This window comes from Ochotona curzoniae, unplaced genomic scaffold, assembly GCF_017591425.1.
Source record: "Ochotona curzoniae isolate NIBS_2020 unplaced genomic scaffold, NIBS_Ocur_1.0 contig_2321, whole genome shotgun sequence".
NCBI lineage: Eukaryota > Metazoa > Chordata > Mammalia > Lagomorpha > Ochotonidae > Ochotona > Ochotona curzoniae.
In genome coordinates, this window is record NW_024465421.1 from 9,391,711 (window position 1) to 9,406,485 (window position 14,775).

At 45.7% G+C, this 14,775-nt stretch overlaps 1 protein-coding gene across 4 annotated transcripts in view; it reads left to right on the plus strand.

The window, feature by feature from the left end:
- The window catches only part of XPO6 (exportin 6), a 103,391-nt gene that overhangs the window by 41,471 nt on the left and 47,145 nt on the right, over positions 1-14,775 (plus strand). For all 4 annotated transcript variants that reach the window (XM_040973165.1, XM_040973164.1, XM_040973162.1 and 1 more), the window contains 4 exons: positions 2,376-2,535; positions 3,257-3,334; positions 11,043-11,496; positions 14,586-14,712. In XM_040973165.1, the coding sequence (XP_040829099.1) occupies positions 2,376-2,535; positions 3,257-3,334; positions 11,043-11,496; positions 14,586-14,712 (819 nt within the window). The remainder of the gene's footprint in view (positions 1-2,375; positions 2,536-3,256; positions 3,335-11,042; positions 11,497-14,585; positions 14,713-14,775) is intronic.

The window sequence follows — 14,775 nt, forward strand, 5'->3', positions numbered from 1 at the left end:
TTATGAGCTTAAATAGTGAATGTGAGAAAGATGAGAGGAAACCCCTTTTAATAATAAAATGTTTTGGATACAAGCTGGTAGGCGGAGGTGCACATTTGCAGAAGCTCTTCTTCCACACAGTCTCTTGTTTCCTGCATCTTTTCATCTGACCCTCTCCCCACCCCGCAATGAGAGAAGGGAGAACTTTAAGGTAGGTTTTCTGTGTAGTAGGATTTTTTTTTCTTTAAGCATAGACATACTTCCTGTCTGCAGGAAGGTGTGTACTGCTGATTGCAGTATACCAGTCATGCAGGGTGAGCATAAGAATGGGGGCTGGGGAGAAACAGTGGAAAGCGAGAGCAGGGAGAAAAAAGAAACGACAAATTTTAGAGTCCAGTTGGAGAACCCAGAGGTCTCAGAGTGGAAAGAGATGCTGATAGAGGGTCTGTTCCTCTTTGCTATATAGGGACCCATAGCGGAGACAAGCATTTCCTGTTCCTCCCCCCGGGCATTAGTGAAATGAGGTTGGTGTTAGAACCAGATCAGATGTGCAGAAAATGAAGGGAAAAATTGTGTAGGGTGTACGTGCAATGTTAGTCTTCAGAACACCTGGTTCTCTAGGCAGAATTTCTCACACAGTGCTCATTGGTGCGGGTTTTACATAGTTCTGCTTGTGGGGGGACTTGAGTTGAAAAAAATCTGTATGTATTTAAGGTTTATGTTATTTTTATTTGAAAGGCAGAGTTACACAGAGTGGAGTGACAGAGAGGGAGAGAGAACTTCCATCCACTGGTTCACTCTCCAAATGGCTGCAATGGCTGGGGCTGAGCCGATCCGAAACCAGAAGCCAGGAGCTTCTTCTGGGTCTCCCATGTTTGTGCAGGGTTCCAAGGCTTTGGGCCGTCCTCTATTGCTTTCCCAGTCCATAAGCAGGGAGCTAGAGGGGAAGCAGAGCAGCTGGGACTAGAATCTGTGCCTTAGGGGATGCCGGTGCCACAGGGGAAGGCTCAGCCTACGGCTCTGTAGAATGAGCTTCTGCTGGGTCTGTGATGGGAAGAACTGTGTTCTCTCACTCTCTCTGCCTTTCAAATAATTGGAGCGGGTACTCCAGTCCTCTGGTTCACTTCCCAGGTGGCAGCAGCAGCTGGCCCTGGACTGGATGGTATTTGTGAGCTGTGAGCTGCCTGGTGGTGCAGTTCATGCATTCCTTGTGGACTGGAGCCATCAGGCCTGCCTCCTGGGGCCTCTGGAGTCAGCGTCTGGAGCCAGGTGGAGAACCCCATGCTCCAGTGTGGGATGTGGACATCTTAACTACTAAGCCAGATACTGGCTCTGGAGTTGTGTGCAAGGAAACGGAAGGTGCGAACATTTCCTGAGATGAAAACACAGGCTGTGAGGGTCAGTTTGTGAGGCCTTCCTGGGCCCTGTAGCTGAGTTTTGTAGTCTGAGTAACAGTCCTGTTTGTATAAGGAGATAAGCTACATTTCAAATTCATTGAGATTAATGAAAAAGGTGATTTGTAGTGCCTAAAGTGTTGGTTTTGTTTAGATTGCAGCATATACTTCAACAGACTTCTAGTACAACTTACTTTGATCCTTTCTGGAAGCAAAAGTACTCTGAGTTTTGTGAAAATAAAGAAGACCTAAATATTGTTAGGCTATTATTGAAGGTGTGCCTTTTCTCTTATGGAATTAAATTTTCTAAAGAAAGAATAAATATTAGAGATGAGAGAAAGTGTAGCTTGATTGGCTGTTTAGGAATTTGCAAAATCGTGACTCTGCTGCAGGTTAGTGGTATGTGCATGTTGCTGCTCGACCCAAACAAGGCATGGAAGAGCAAGTTAGAGGTGGAGAGTTTGGTTAACAGTTGAGTGTTGAAAAGATACCAGAGTGATTTACATGCTTCCCAGTCACTTCTGTTTACAGCACTAGTGTACAGCTGCAGCTGTGGTGGGATACGGGATGAGAAAGGCATCGTTAGATGATTGTGTCAGTGTACAGACATGTGCTGTCTCAGACTGATTGCTCCAAGGGTGCTAGTGTGGATAGCATGTTCGTGTCCTGGATGCTGCAGGCAGCTGTAACACATGGGCATGTTTGCTTATCTAAACATGAGCAAGAGTCACTAAAAATACTAGGCAGTGGGAGTTTTTACTGTTTTGTACCTATGGTCTTTCCTTGACTGAAATATTAGATGGCACATGAAGTACATATGTACATGTGTGTGTGTGAGTGTGTGTGAGTGTGTGTTGGTTGCTGTTGATTTATGTTGATTTATGTTGTCTGTTCATGTAGGATTAAACACACACAGAGCTGCTTTACAAATTTAATGCTACTGAGGCCTCTTTGTACTTTATTAGCTGGATTCCGTGCTCAGAACTTGTGTTTTCCTGGCAGTTGATCCAGTCCCCTGTGACAACCCCCCTTGGGCTGATCATGTTGAAGACAACTTCGGAAGAGCTGGCTTGTCCCCGGGAGGACCTCAGTGTGGCTCGGAAAGAGGAGTTGCGGAAGCTGCTGCTGGAGCAGGTGCAGACAGTGCTCGGGCTCCTGACAGGTGAGCAGCCTGCTGCTGCCGCCAAGGGCAGTGGCCTGCTGTGGGTCCCTGGAACTTTGAAACTGAGTGTAAAAACCACCATAACTAGGTACAGACTCCTGTTTTATTCTATTGTCCATGAACTTTCAAAAGCCCTATGATATGGTCAAGGTGAATTTTGGGTTGAGAGAGAAAGGAACACTTGTGAGCCTTCCAGAGTATGGTTTGTGGAAACCACAGCAGAGGACAAATTATTCCTATGGAGATGGTGGAGAGAGGGGAGTAGAAGGCTGGCGAGGGCACCTGGAAAGCTGGCTATGCCAATGACTGGTGAGCAGGAGCCAGAATTGAGCTCAGAGAAACCCAAAGAAAGAATGATGCCAAAGGCCCCTGTGCTAACAAGGGTGTGGATAGTGGTCCAGAATGCCCAGTGATCAAGGAGAGTAAGAGTTAAAGTGGATGCAGGTGGCCTCGGTAAAGGTCACTGTTGATGACCGTAGTGGGGAGAAGCACATTGCAAAGTCAAAATAAAACAGTAGAAACCCTCTGCATGGGGACAGTACTTTCCTGGAGGTAGTTCTAAGTGAAGGAGTAAGGCACAGCTGTTAGAAAAGGACAGTGAGGAAAGAAATGTTTAAATACTGATGTTTGACCACAGGTATCAGTAAGTCATTTTTTACAATCTGATTTTCATATGCTGGACTCTACATCTCTTGTACTCAGTTTTTTTCCTTCTTGATAGGTATCTTGGAGACTGTCTGGGACAAACACAGCGTCACTGCCGCCACTCCGCCGCCATCCCCGACCTCAGGAGAAAGTGGTATGGTCTGCCTGCCCCCTGTGGCATTCCTCTTGTTCAGGGCAGCAGGGCCTCTCTGCAGGCCCAGCAGCAGCCTAGCCACAACATGTGCAGAAGTTGATTCTCCCTGTATCTGTCCATCACCTCCCTCTGCGTGGTCCTTTCCTGAGCAGCAGATTTTCTGTTGGTCCTCGTAGGTGCTTGTGCTTCTTTATACAGTACTTTGAACAGCATGGCTTGTTTTTTCCTTGGCTGTCATGAGATGTGCGCCCCTTGTGCCCTGCCTCCCCCCCCAATTTGAGGAGAGAAAGTAAGAGAGGGCCTGTCTAGTTTTCACTGCCCCATGAAATGACTGGGACTGGGAACTCAATTCAAGTCTCCTGCTGGGAGGCAGGAACCCATTTAGTGAAACCGTCACTGTTGCCCTTCAGGGTATCTGTAAGTGGCTGGAGTTGGAAAACAGGCTGGGTATCAAATCTAGGCACAACAAATGAGTTATAGGTATCTTAACTTCTGGGTTATACGTCTTCCCCAAGAAGGCACTTTTGATCTTCTTCTATTTTTTTTAATCTGTTTATTTGAAAATCTCATAGAGAGTTGTATCTGTCTCCCTGATTTAGCCAGGGCTGAGTCAGATTGAAGCCAGGAGACAGGAGCCAGGAGCTTCATCAGGGTATCCCACATTGGTGGCAGGGAGCCAAGCACTTGGGCTGTCTTCTGCTGCTTTTCCTAGGCCATTAGCAGGGAGTTGGATTGGAAGTGAAACAGCCAGGACAGGAGCTGGTGCGTGTGGGATGCCAGCACTGCGGGTGGTACCTTTACCTGCGCTGCAACGCTGGCCTCTCACGTCTTTGCTCTTCTGTTCTCCACCTCTGTCGCCTTTGGTTCATCTCCTCTTTCCCTCACATCTCGTGGCTGTATTCCGTGTCATGAGTTGGTGTGAACCTGGGGACTGTACCATCTTGCAGGGGTTGTAACTTGGGCAGCTGCCCTAGGGAGAGTGCCCAGGAATGTAAGAGGTTCAGGGGACCTCCTCTTTGGCCAGGCACACTGGGGTCCAGCTGGCAGTAGTTCGCATGGAGCTTCCATTGGTTGGCAGTAATTTGCTAAAAGCTTGGGCTTATGTGCAGTAGTTAATCAGTAGTATATTGATTGTTGACTATTGAATAGTCTTTTTGAAAAATCTGAGTGCAGGTCACCTATAAAAATGGCTAATGTTGAGGTTGGATGGAAAGGGAAATTGTGTCTGAGCAGAATTACTTCTCAAGCTCCTGTTGACACTCAGTGATCACAGATGCTTTCTGAGTAAAGTTTATCTTGTGAGCTAGCCCATTCTCCTTCCTGTTCTGTAGAGGCCGTGGCTAACAAGAAATGGCTCCAAGTCTTTTTCCTTTTCCCAGGACACTGGGCTATGGAAATGAGGCCTCTCCTAAGCCCAGATGGAGCTTGTTGTCTGTAGGTGCAGAGTGAAACACTTGCAGTGTTACAATTTAAAATATATCATGAAGTTTGGAGGATTGCTTATAGCACTCTAATTTATTCCAAATTCTATGTATTATATTTGGGTTAAAAGTTGTTAGGTATTTGTTTTATCTTTGGATTGAAAGCTATTACAGAGTTCAAGAGTCTCTTTAAAGCCTGTAAGAGTGAACTTTATTTGTTTAATCCATGATTCTGTAGGTAGACTTTTTGAAGTGGTTTAGTAGATTTATATTTTATATTTGAGCAGCTAAGGAAAAATTTGCAGATGCAACTTAGATTTAATTTTTGCAACTCAATGAGCGGCTTGGGTTATTGCACATTTTGGCTGATCTTCAAATTTGTTGTTTCTCTTAGAGTTCACAAAGATTAGTTCTTTCACATTTGATTTGTCTTCAGCTGGTTCGAGACCAGCTTACCATTTAGTTTAAGTTCACAGTAACAGTTTACTGTGGTAAAACCCACTGAGCAGAAACTGTTCGTTTCTAAACACTCCTGTTGGCCCTCAGTGACATTCTGAGATCCTTTTCTGCTACTTTCTGAAAGCCATGTCATTTTGATGAAATGCAGTTACAGAGAGGGAGGGAAGAGCAGAGAGATATTTCATTCTTCTGGTTCACTTACCAAATGGCTGCAACAGAGCTGGGCTGGTTTGAAGCCAGGAGTTTCTTGTGGGTCTTCCACATGGGTGCAGGGACCCAAGGCCTTGGACCATGCTCTTTCCCAGGCCATTAGCAGGGAGCTGGATTGGAACTGGAGTAGCAGGAATGTAACTGGCACCTGTATGGAATACCTGTTCTTCAAGCGGAGGATCGTTTGTTACACCACTGTGCTGGCCCCTAGGTGTATGCTTTGAGTTCACCCAGTTTGCACATGGTAGACTTTATTTTTCTTGGGGCCAAGTTAGGGAATATCAGGTGAATATCAGACCAAAAACAGGTGCTTGGGCCTAACACGGTGGCCTAGTGGCTAAAGTCCTCCCCTTGAATGCGCCAGGATCCCATACGGGCTCCAGTTCTAATCCCGACAGTTCTACTTCCCATCCAGCTCCCTGCTTGTGGCCTGGGAAAGCAGTTGAGGATGGCCCAAAGTCTTGGGATCCTGCACCCGTGTGGGAGACCTGGAGGAAGTTCCTGGCTCCTGGCTTCAGATCAGCACAGTGAATCATTGGACAGAAGATCTTCCTCTCTGTCTCTTCCTCCTCTCTGTATATCTGACTTTGTAATAAAAATAAATAAACCTTAAAGAAAAGCAAAACAGGTGTTTACCTTTTATGCGTTGCCTCAGTTTTATATGTGAAGCTATGTAATATAAATATGAACTGGCAATGCTTTCATATAGCAAAGCCTAGAGTGCCTGCTTACTGAGAACTGCCTATTAATATTAACATTTTTTGAAGTCTTAAAGTTTGTTTGAGAAAAGCAAAATAATTTAAATTGAGTGTGTGGTGGTTAGTGGTAGCTAGGGAGTTAAGCTTTTACACTGGTATACTTCCCCTTTTTAGAAAACAAAAATAACTGCATGTTCATGTGGTGTTTTTCTCTTGTCCCCTCTGTGACACATGTAAGTGAAGTCATGAGATGTTGCTTCATTATTGAGAGGCTGCTGGCAACTTGTCAGTCGTTGGTTGGATGCTTTTGCGCAACTGTGTGTGCGTGGCAGACAGCAAGTGAAGCAGTGAAACTTAGAGGAAAGTATTGGGCATTCTTGACCACATGCCTTGTTGTAGAGGAAATTAATGCTGAGGGCCCTCGTCCCCAGAACGAGCCATGCCCCAGCCATCCCCCCACCTCCCGTCTGCCCTGCCTAAATCCCCCTGCAGCTCCTTTTCTGAGTTAGTTCCTTGGACTTTTGGTCTTTCTCCCCTTGTATGTTTTTTAAATTGAGCCTTCTGTTCTGGTTGCTTTCAAAGAACTGAGTCTGAACATATTTGTAATTGTAAACGTAAATGAATGTTTGAGGGGTATGCATGGAATATTTCTCAGAATAGTTGGTGTCCAAGTCCATAGCAGGCGCGCCTGCATGTTGGACCGTGCTGTGGAAATGAGGCCTCTCCTAGGCCTCTGTGTGTGCCATAGTCCTTGCCCCCTGTGGCGTGTGCACCTGTTGCCACCAGGGCCTGGCTGGGCTCAGGGAAGGTGAGGCCACTCAGTTAACCTCTGACAGAGAACTTGGGGCTATGTCTGAAGTTTGTACAGCAGCAGGAAGTGGGGCTCTGCTCCAGCATGGGGCCCTTCACGTGCTGACAGCTTGAGTTTGAAAAACCTGTAACTGTCTAAAATACTTTGATATATCAAAATTGATAGAATCACTTTCATTGAGAAATAATGGTAAAAGATTGTTCTTTAAAAGGGGCAATGAGTATCTCTGCCCACCTGAGCAGTGTTTAACTTTTGCTGATTCCGTGTGTGTGTTTTGTGTCTCAGTGTTATTTTGCATATGGTTTTAGACCTTTCCCAATCAGTAATGTCAGCTTTCTTACTGCTCTTGTTTCCTGGGTGTATAATCTTCCCAGGTGACTTGCCTTTTGGAAAGGGTGGCTCCGGGGCCGTATCTGGATTTCCAGCTCAGCTCTCTTTACCAGCTGCAGACCTGGAGAGACACTTCTTCTGACCAAGCCTTAGTTTATCGGCAGAGGATGTGAGCATTAAAGGAGAATATGCAGGTCAAATTTATAACACTTGGGCTACACAGCAAATGCTAGCTACTCTTACTGTCATTGGTATGCTCTGCAAAGCAGTTTCTCACTGCATGTATTCATTGTAGACCGTGTATTTTGGGATGTGAAAAATGAGCTAGTGTCTTTGTATGTTCATTCTTGTTCTGTGCATTAGTGTATTAGTCCTTTTTGCCTCAGTGTCTCCGTTCCTTAGTTCCCCGTGTTCTGGAAGCCTCCTTGTGAGAGTTTGTGGGCACTGTGTTATCGGAACCTAACATGTTTGATAAGAAGTGAACTTCGTTTTCAAAACTCATGCTTTATCAGCCCTGCCTCACTATCCTGTGGCTTTAAATGTTACTGTGATGGGGTCAGCACAAATAGCCTAGTGGTTAAAGTCGTCGCCCTGCCTGCATCAGGATCCCATATGGGCGCCTGTTTGAGACCTGGCTGCTTCACTTTCCCTGCTTATGGCCTGGGAAGGCGGTCAAGGATGGCCCAAGGCCTTGGGACCCTGCTCCTGGCTTCAGATCAGCTCAGCTTTGGCCATTGCGGCCGCTTGGGCAGTGAACCAGCAGATGGAAGATCTTTCTTTCTGTCTCTTCTCCTCTCTCTGTATATCCACCTTTCCAATAAAAGTAAATATTTGAAACAGAAAAAAAAAAAAGATAGGTCATCATGCAAAAAAAAAGTTATTGTGAAACAGTTTGAATTAGGTATTCACTCCTTTGTGTCTGTGCTTTTTCTGCCTACATTCCTTCTTCACTCCTGATTTTCTTAGTATTGATCACTCTGTCATTTTTCTCCTCTTTGGGACAGGATAGGCCCTTCTATTTTATTGAGTTGCATCTATTTTAGGAAAGTAATTGTACAGTGCTTTCCTTTTGGGTAATTTTCTTTAATGCACTGCTTGCAAAAATTAAGCTAGAACAAGGGGCTAGCACTGTGGTTGTGGTGGGTAAAGCCACTGCCTGCGATGCTGGCATCTCATATGAGCACTGGTTCAAGTCCTGGCTTCTCTACTTCTGATCTAGTTCCCTGTTAATGGCCTGGCAGAGCCATGAAAGGTGGCCCAAGGGCTTGCTGCCCTGAGCCCATGTGGGAGAGTTGGATAAAGCTTTTGGCTCCTGACTTCGACCTGGCGCAGTTCTGGCTGTTGCAGCCACTTGGGGGGTGAACCAGCAGATGGAAGATTCTCTTTCTTTCCCTCTGCCTCAGCCTTTCCCTCTGCATAATTCTTTCAAATAGATAAAGAACTCTTACAAAGTTAAGCCAAAGAATCAGCTGGAGAACTTGTAAAGCATGGGCTCCTGGTCCCTCCTGGTTCTGCCCCGGTAGCTGTGGGGTTGAGCCTGTCTTCCCTGTTTATGCCAGGCACCCATAGCATCCTGTTGGTGCAGGCTTTTAGGTCTGCTGATCATCCTTTGATTTTTGGCCTTGGGGCCCCTTTACTCCTAAAAAAGTTATGGACATCTTTCTTTAAAAAAAAAAATATATATATATATATATATATATATATAAGGCCTGGCTTGATAGCTTAGTGGTTAAAGTCCTTGCCTTGAACATGCTGGGATCCCATATGGACGCCAGTTCTAATCCTGGCAGCCCCCACTTCCCATCCAGCTCCCTGCCTGTGGCCTGGGAGAGCAGTTGAGGACGGCCCAAAGCCTTGGGACCCTGCACCAGGAGTGGGAGACATGGAAGAGGCTCCAGGCTCCTGGCTTCTGATCGGCTCAGCTCCAGCCATTGTGGTCTCTTGGGGAGTGAACCGTCGGACGGAAGATCTTCCTCTCTGTCTCTCCTTCTCTCTGTATATCCGCCTTTCCAATAAAAATAAATAAATCTTAAAAAAAAAGAAAAGAAAATATAGATATCCTCAGCTTTGCGAGTTATGTCCATTTAAAAGTAAGTACATTTATAAGTATTTATTCATTTAAAAGCAACTATGTTAAATTCATTACAGCTAATTAATAATATATGTTAATGAACGATAACTTTCTTTTCCAAAGCAAAGAGGCAGATGCTGTAAGTGGCATTTTTAACATTTCTGCAGCTATTTTAAAATTTAAGGCTTAGTGAAAGCCAACCTCTCTGTCTTGTCTGCTGCCGTATCACAGAGCCTCTGCAAAGCTCTGTAGTACCCATGCAGGATGAAGAGGGCCAGGGAGGAAAGGGACCTCTTGATATTCTCTTCAGTCTACTGATCCCCCAAGAGGGTTGTGGCCCCTCTAGGGTCCCTAGCCCAAAGCCGACCCCTCCTGCTTTGCTGTTATGCATGGTTTAAGCATTGTAAGCCACAGGTGCTTAGTGCTAGCCCTGGAGCATCACAGGTTTATATCAGGATCCTCTAATTATTTTTATTTAATCCCCCACATCCCCATTCTCCTGCTGTACCCCTTCCTCATAGCGAAAAGCCATTTTTCTGTGCACCATCCTTTTCTTGGGCAGCATGCTGTAAAACCTTCCCCCTGCTCTGTGTCTGGGTATTGTAAAGCAAGTAATGATGTGGTGGTGCCAGGACTTTTACCCAGCACCTGGCCTGTATGGTATCATGTTGGCCGATGTCATCTGCTGGCTCCTCCACGGGATCTGCACCCCAGCATTTTGCCTGATGACCTCCAACTCCTTGCCGGCACAGACCAGTCTGTCCCCTCGTGGACGTGGGAGAAGGCTGCTTTGGGAAATGGCGTGGTGGTAGCATATAGGGATGTGTCACAGGACTCCGGGGGCTGGGCTCCCTGCCCTGCCGTCGCCCAGCCACAGCTCTCCCTCCGTGAGGGAGGCTGCCAGTGTTCTTGCTTTGCCCAGGCTTTGCTCCTTGTCATTTGTTTTTTCCCTCATTATTAGTGAATTTGGTACCTCTTTATGTGCTTGTTAACATATTTCTTTTGAAAATTTCAATTTGAGAATTGTCCTTTGTGTCCACTGCTCCTCTGTGTGTTGGGGTTACTTGTGTTAGGGCAGCATTTTTGTTTATTTTACATTTTGGCCCTTTTTTGCTGTTGGAAGTTGTAAGCATAACTTCTTGGAAATCTGTTATCTGCCTGGTCACTTTCCCATCATTTTTCCATTGATTACAAAGTCCTAATTTTGATATTTGAGTTTATCCATACTTTTGGTTAAGGTTTGTGTTTGAGTCTTCTTCCTTGTCCTATGCTTCATTTAAAAGCTGAAGATTTTCAGTCTTTAATTCATTGATGTTTTGCTTTATCTATGGTATTAGGGATTTCAAAAATTGATTTACTGCTCATGCACTTTTTTTTTTTTTTCAAAAATGAGATTGTGATTTGGATGGACAGAAGAAAAGAACAGCGTGGAGAGGCTTGGGGTTTTACAGCTGTCAATAGCTCCCCCAATCTCAACTCCTTCTCCCTGCTAGAAGCTGCTATTCCATAAATCTTAACAAAAACAGATTTCCCCCCTAAGCATCAGAATTGTATGTATTATTTTGCTCTGCTGTCAACTTTTTATAATTGGCATGTAACATACTGATTTCTTTGGTGACTAAGTTGATTTTTTCTTGTTCCATCTTTGAAGGAGAGTCATTTGAATTGAAGTTGATAGTGGGGCCTTCAAAGTTATTTTTGCTTTCAGGTGACCTACTGAGTAACCTGTTGCAGAGTCCTAGCTCAGCCAAATTGTTGAGTCAGCCCATTCCCATCCTCGACGCGGAGAGTGAGTATGTCTGTTCCCTGGCCTTGGAGTGCCTGGCCCATCTCTTCAGTTGGATTCCTCTGTCTGCCAGCATCACCCCGTCCCTCCTTACCACCATCTTCCACTTTGCGCGCTTTGGCTGCGACATCCGGGCTAGAAAGATGGCATCCGTTAACGGCAGCAGCCAGAACTGTGTCTTGGGTCAGGAGCGTGGCCGGCTTGGGGTCCTGGCCATGTCCTGCATCAACGAACTCATGTCCAAGAACTGTGTGCCTATGGAATTCGAGGAATATTTACTGCGCATGTTCCAGCAGACTTTCTACCTCCTGCAGAAAATCACCAAGGATCACAATGCCCACACGGTGAAGAGCAGGCTAGAAGAGCTTGATGAGAGGTAATGACAACAGGTGTGCAGTTGGTTGTGCCCGAGAACGGGCTGTGACTGCGTTTCACTCTGTGCCGCAGTGTCTGTAACCCTCTTTGCTTTCAGAATGTGGGGCTTCTGGTAAGGAACGGGAAGGTAGGTGTGCACCAGTAAGTCTGAGAGAACCTGGAAGGGCTAGGGCGGTAAAGGGGTCAGTAGAGTCTGACACGTGGCTGTGGACTGTGTAGGTTTGTTGTCTCCGCCCCGTCCTCCTCCTGTCTGCCCGGCACTCCTCTTGCCCCGTCTTCCTCACTCTTCGCCTGCAGGTCTGAGGTGGTGCAGGAGCTGACTGCTGCTCACGCGTAGCCAAGGACAGAAGAGGTCCGAGGAGGTACAGGCGTCCCCGGCACCCTTTCTCACGTGGTGTTGCTTGTCAGGTTTTACCGTTTGGCTTTCCCCAAGTGAATACTTGGCAGTGTGTAGGAGTGCTGTTATTTCTGTGGGTGTTAGAAAAATGGCAAGTTTTTAACACAAGGTAGGGGATGTTAACGTGGGCACAGGTTGACACACACCTGTATTTATTTCTTTGCTGTTCCCTCAGTAGAGTGGACCCTAAAATTACCTAGCCCCCTTTTTCTCTGAAAGAGGACTCTGTGGAACTCTGAGATGGGGTCTCTCTATCTGCTTCCCTTTATGCACCTGACAAGTTCTGTTAGCATGCTGCTGCTGCTGGTAACACACGAGGGAGGCTGGACGCTGGTGTCCCGCGGTCATGCTGACTGCTCTGGAACTTCCAGCTGAGCATTGAGTTAGTAAATAGCCACAGATTACCTGGCAGCAGAAACTTAACACTTTGATCCTTTGCATTGATTGTCTTTTGTTATTAAGTGCTACAAAATTAAGCTATTTCCTTTTCTGAAATATTTGCCAGAATATGTATCTAAAGCTAAGTTTAGTGCTTTTCAAGTTGGGACTGTTTTACATTTTCTCATGTACAAAATGTGTAGATAGTTTTGGTTTGGTTCATTGTAAGCAACTTCTGTGTGACGTTCACTTTGTGTAATCACGAAAGAAAATATTCATACAATTTCGAATCCTTTCTAGCTTTAAGAAAGGCTGTTATCATCATATGTTAATAAATTAAAAAACAAACAAAAACAAACAAAACAACCCTGGCTGCTTGTACCAGCCGTCCCGTGCCAGTTGTCTTGAGTTTGTCTTAGACACCTTGTCACGGCTTACGTCCCCAGGGCATGGTGCTGTCAGCATGGATTCGCTGTGGACTCAACTGTTCCATGTAACGTTTATGCTCTTGGTTTTGTATTTTAATCCTATGCTTCCTTTTTTGCTCTGTGAAAACTGAGAGTGGCCTTGGAAGCAGAAAGGTGACAAAAACAACACTGCGTGCTTGCTTCCTGGCTCTGGGGTCCCTGAGCACTAATTCTAAACAGCTCAACCCGCTCCTGGTCACCCGGGAGCTGCTTAACCGGGCCTGTGGCTTTTCTTCTCCTACTCCACTGCTTTTCTCCCCACCCCCTAACTTTCTACTGTTCATTGGCACCTGTACCAGAAGGTGGGCAAGGGAAAGAAAATGAGGTGAAATAAAATCCATAGTTTTTTAGCCACTGAAAGCCTTGTTGTATTACTATATTTTATATATGTATATATATATTATTTTTTAAGTTGGATTGGAGCTTAAAATAAAAGTAAAATGCGTGGTATTTTACCCAGGACTTCTCTTTGTTCTTTAATGGGTGGTAGGGAATTGAGTGTATCTTCTTAAGGAGCAGTTGGTTGAGGAGCTGGCATGTCCATGTAAAACTGTGTGATGTGATGAGAAGGAGGAGCTCTGACTCCTGAAGTCTCTGCATGCCTTCCCATTTCTGACAACAATCGATTGCAGTGCCTGTTTTTGAAGTATTTGGCTCATGGTCCCCAAAGGCAGTCTTTTTTTTTTTTCTTCTGCTTATCCAGACAAATGACTATGCATTTTCAAAAGCTGCAAAAGGGGATGCAGCATGGCCGCCTTCAGGGGCGCGGGCCCCGGGAAGAACGTGGGACGTTTTGCTCTTGGGCCAGTGTGCTCTTCGAGGAGTAGTTTTCTTCTTCTTCCCCTTTACTATTCCACATATCTCTGCTCTAGAAATCAGGGTTGTTTAATTTCAGCCCATTGTTTAATTGTTGGCTAAGGCTCAAGTAAGTCCCCTGCACCCCTCCTTTTTTTTTTTTTCCCCGCTGGTCTCTGAAATGTACTTTAAGAAGGTATGCCCATCTCATTTTCTAGTCACCTTTGGTATATAGGGGCTTCAAATGACAGTTTCTGAAATGTGAGAGTGATGATGTGCTGTGTATTTCATAACAAAAATCTCTTCTCCTTGCAGCTGTGCCCCTTGCTCTTCTGTGAAATGATTTTGTAAATAAACCTGAATTGGGAATCCCCTGTGAAGTGAACAGAGAGAGCCTGGATTGGGAGTGAACGCTAGCCTGCCCTGAGCTGGCTGGGTGGCCCCGGGCTGTCAGTGTCACCTCCTTGGGCTCCATCTGTAGACGCTTGCTCGGCTCCCTCCGCCGCCCTCTCTTACGCTCCACGTTTCTCTGAGGGGTGCAGGGTCTGCTGTGCTTCACTAGCACAGGAGCCAGAGGGAAGTGGATGTTAGTTTAGAAGCCAGAGTAAGCCTTCCCTGGATGCCTGACTGGGCTTGTTCTTGTGTTGTTCCGATTGTTCTGGAAGGTTGGGCTCCTGGTGAAGAAACAAGCCTTTCTAGGCCTTTCTATACTTGCCAGGACTAAGGGACACAATGGTTTGCTCATGAGCTTTATGACACCATCTGCTTTCCCTTTAATTGGGGTGTAACACGAATGAGTTAGAAAATAGGAGAGCACTGGCTTTAAGAAGATAGTGTCTGAGGATTAAAGTTGCTTTTCTGCTATGTTTCAGGTGGTAATGGAGTGAAGGGTTGCCTGTCCTGTAGGTAATTGTTGCAGGCCTTTATATTTTTAACTGCGAATGTATTATAAACCTTTACCATTCTCTGTGAAACACATTTGGATTGAATTTAAGTTCTCTTCTCTGGAGGTGGCTGGGTTTCTTAGGTCACCTTTTGTCTTGTCTCATTTAGCTACATCGAGAAGTTCACTGACTTTCTGCGGCTCTTTGTGAGTGTCCACCTAAGAAGAATCGAGTCCTACTCCCAGTTCCCTGTGGTGGAGTTTCTCACACTTTTGTTCAAGTACACATTTCACCAGGTAAATCCTCCAAGACGATCCTCCTCTCCCAGAGAAAAAGACCTACCTTGTTCGTTTTGGGGA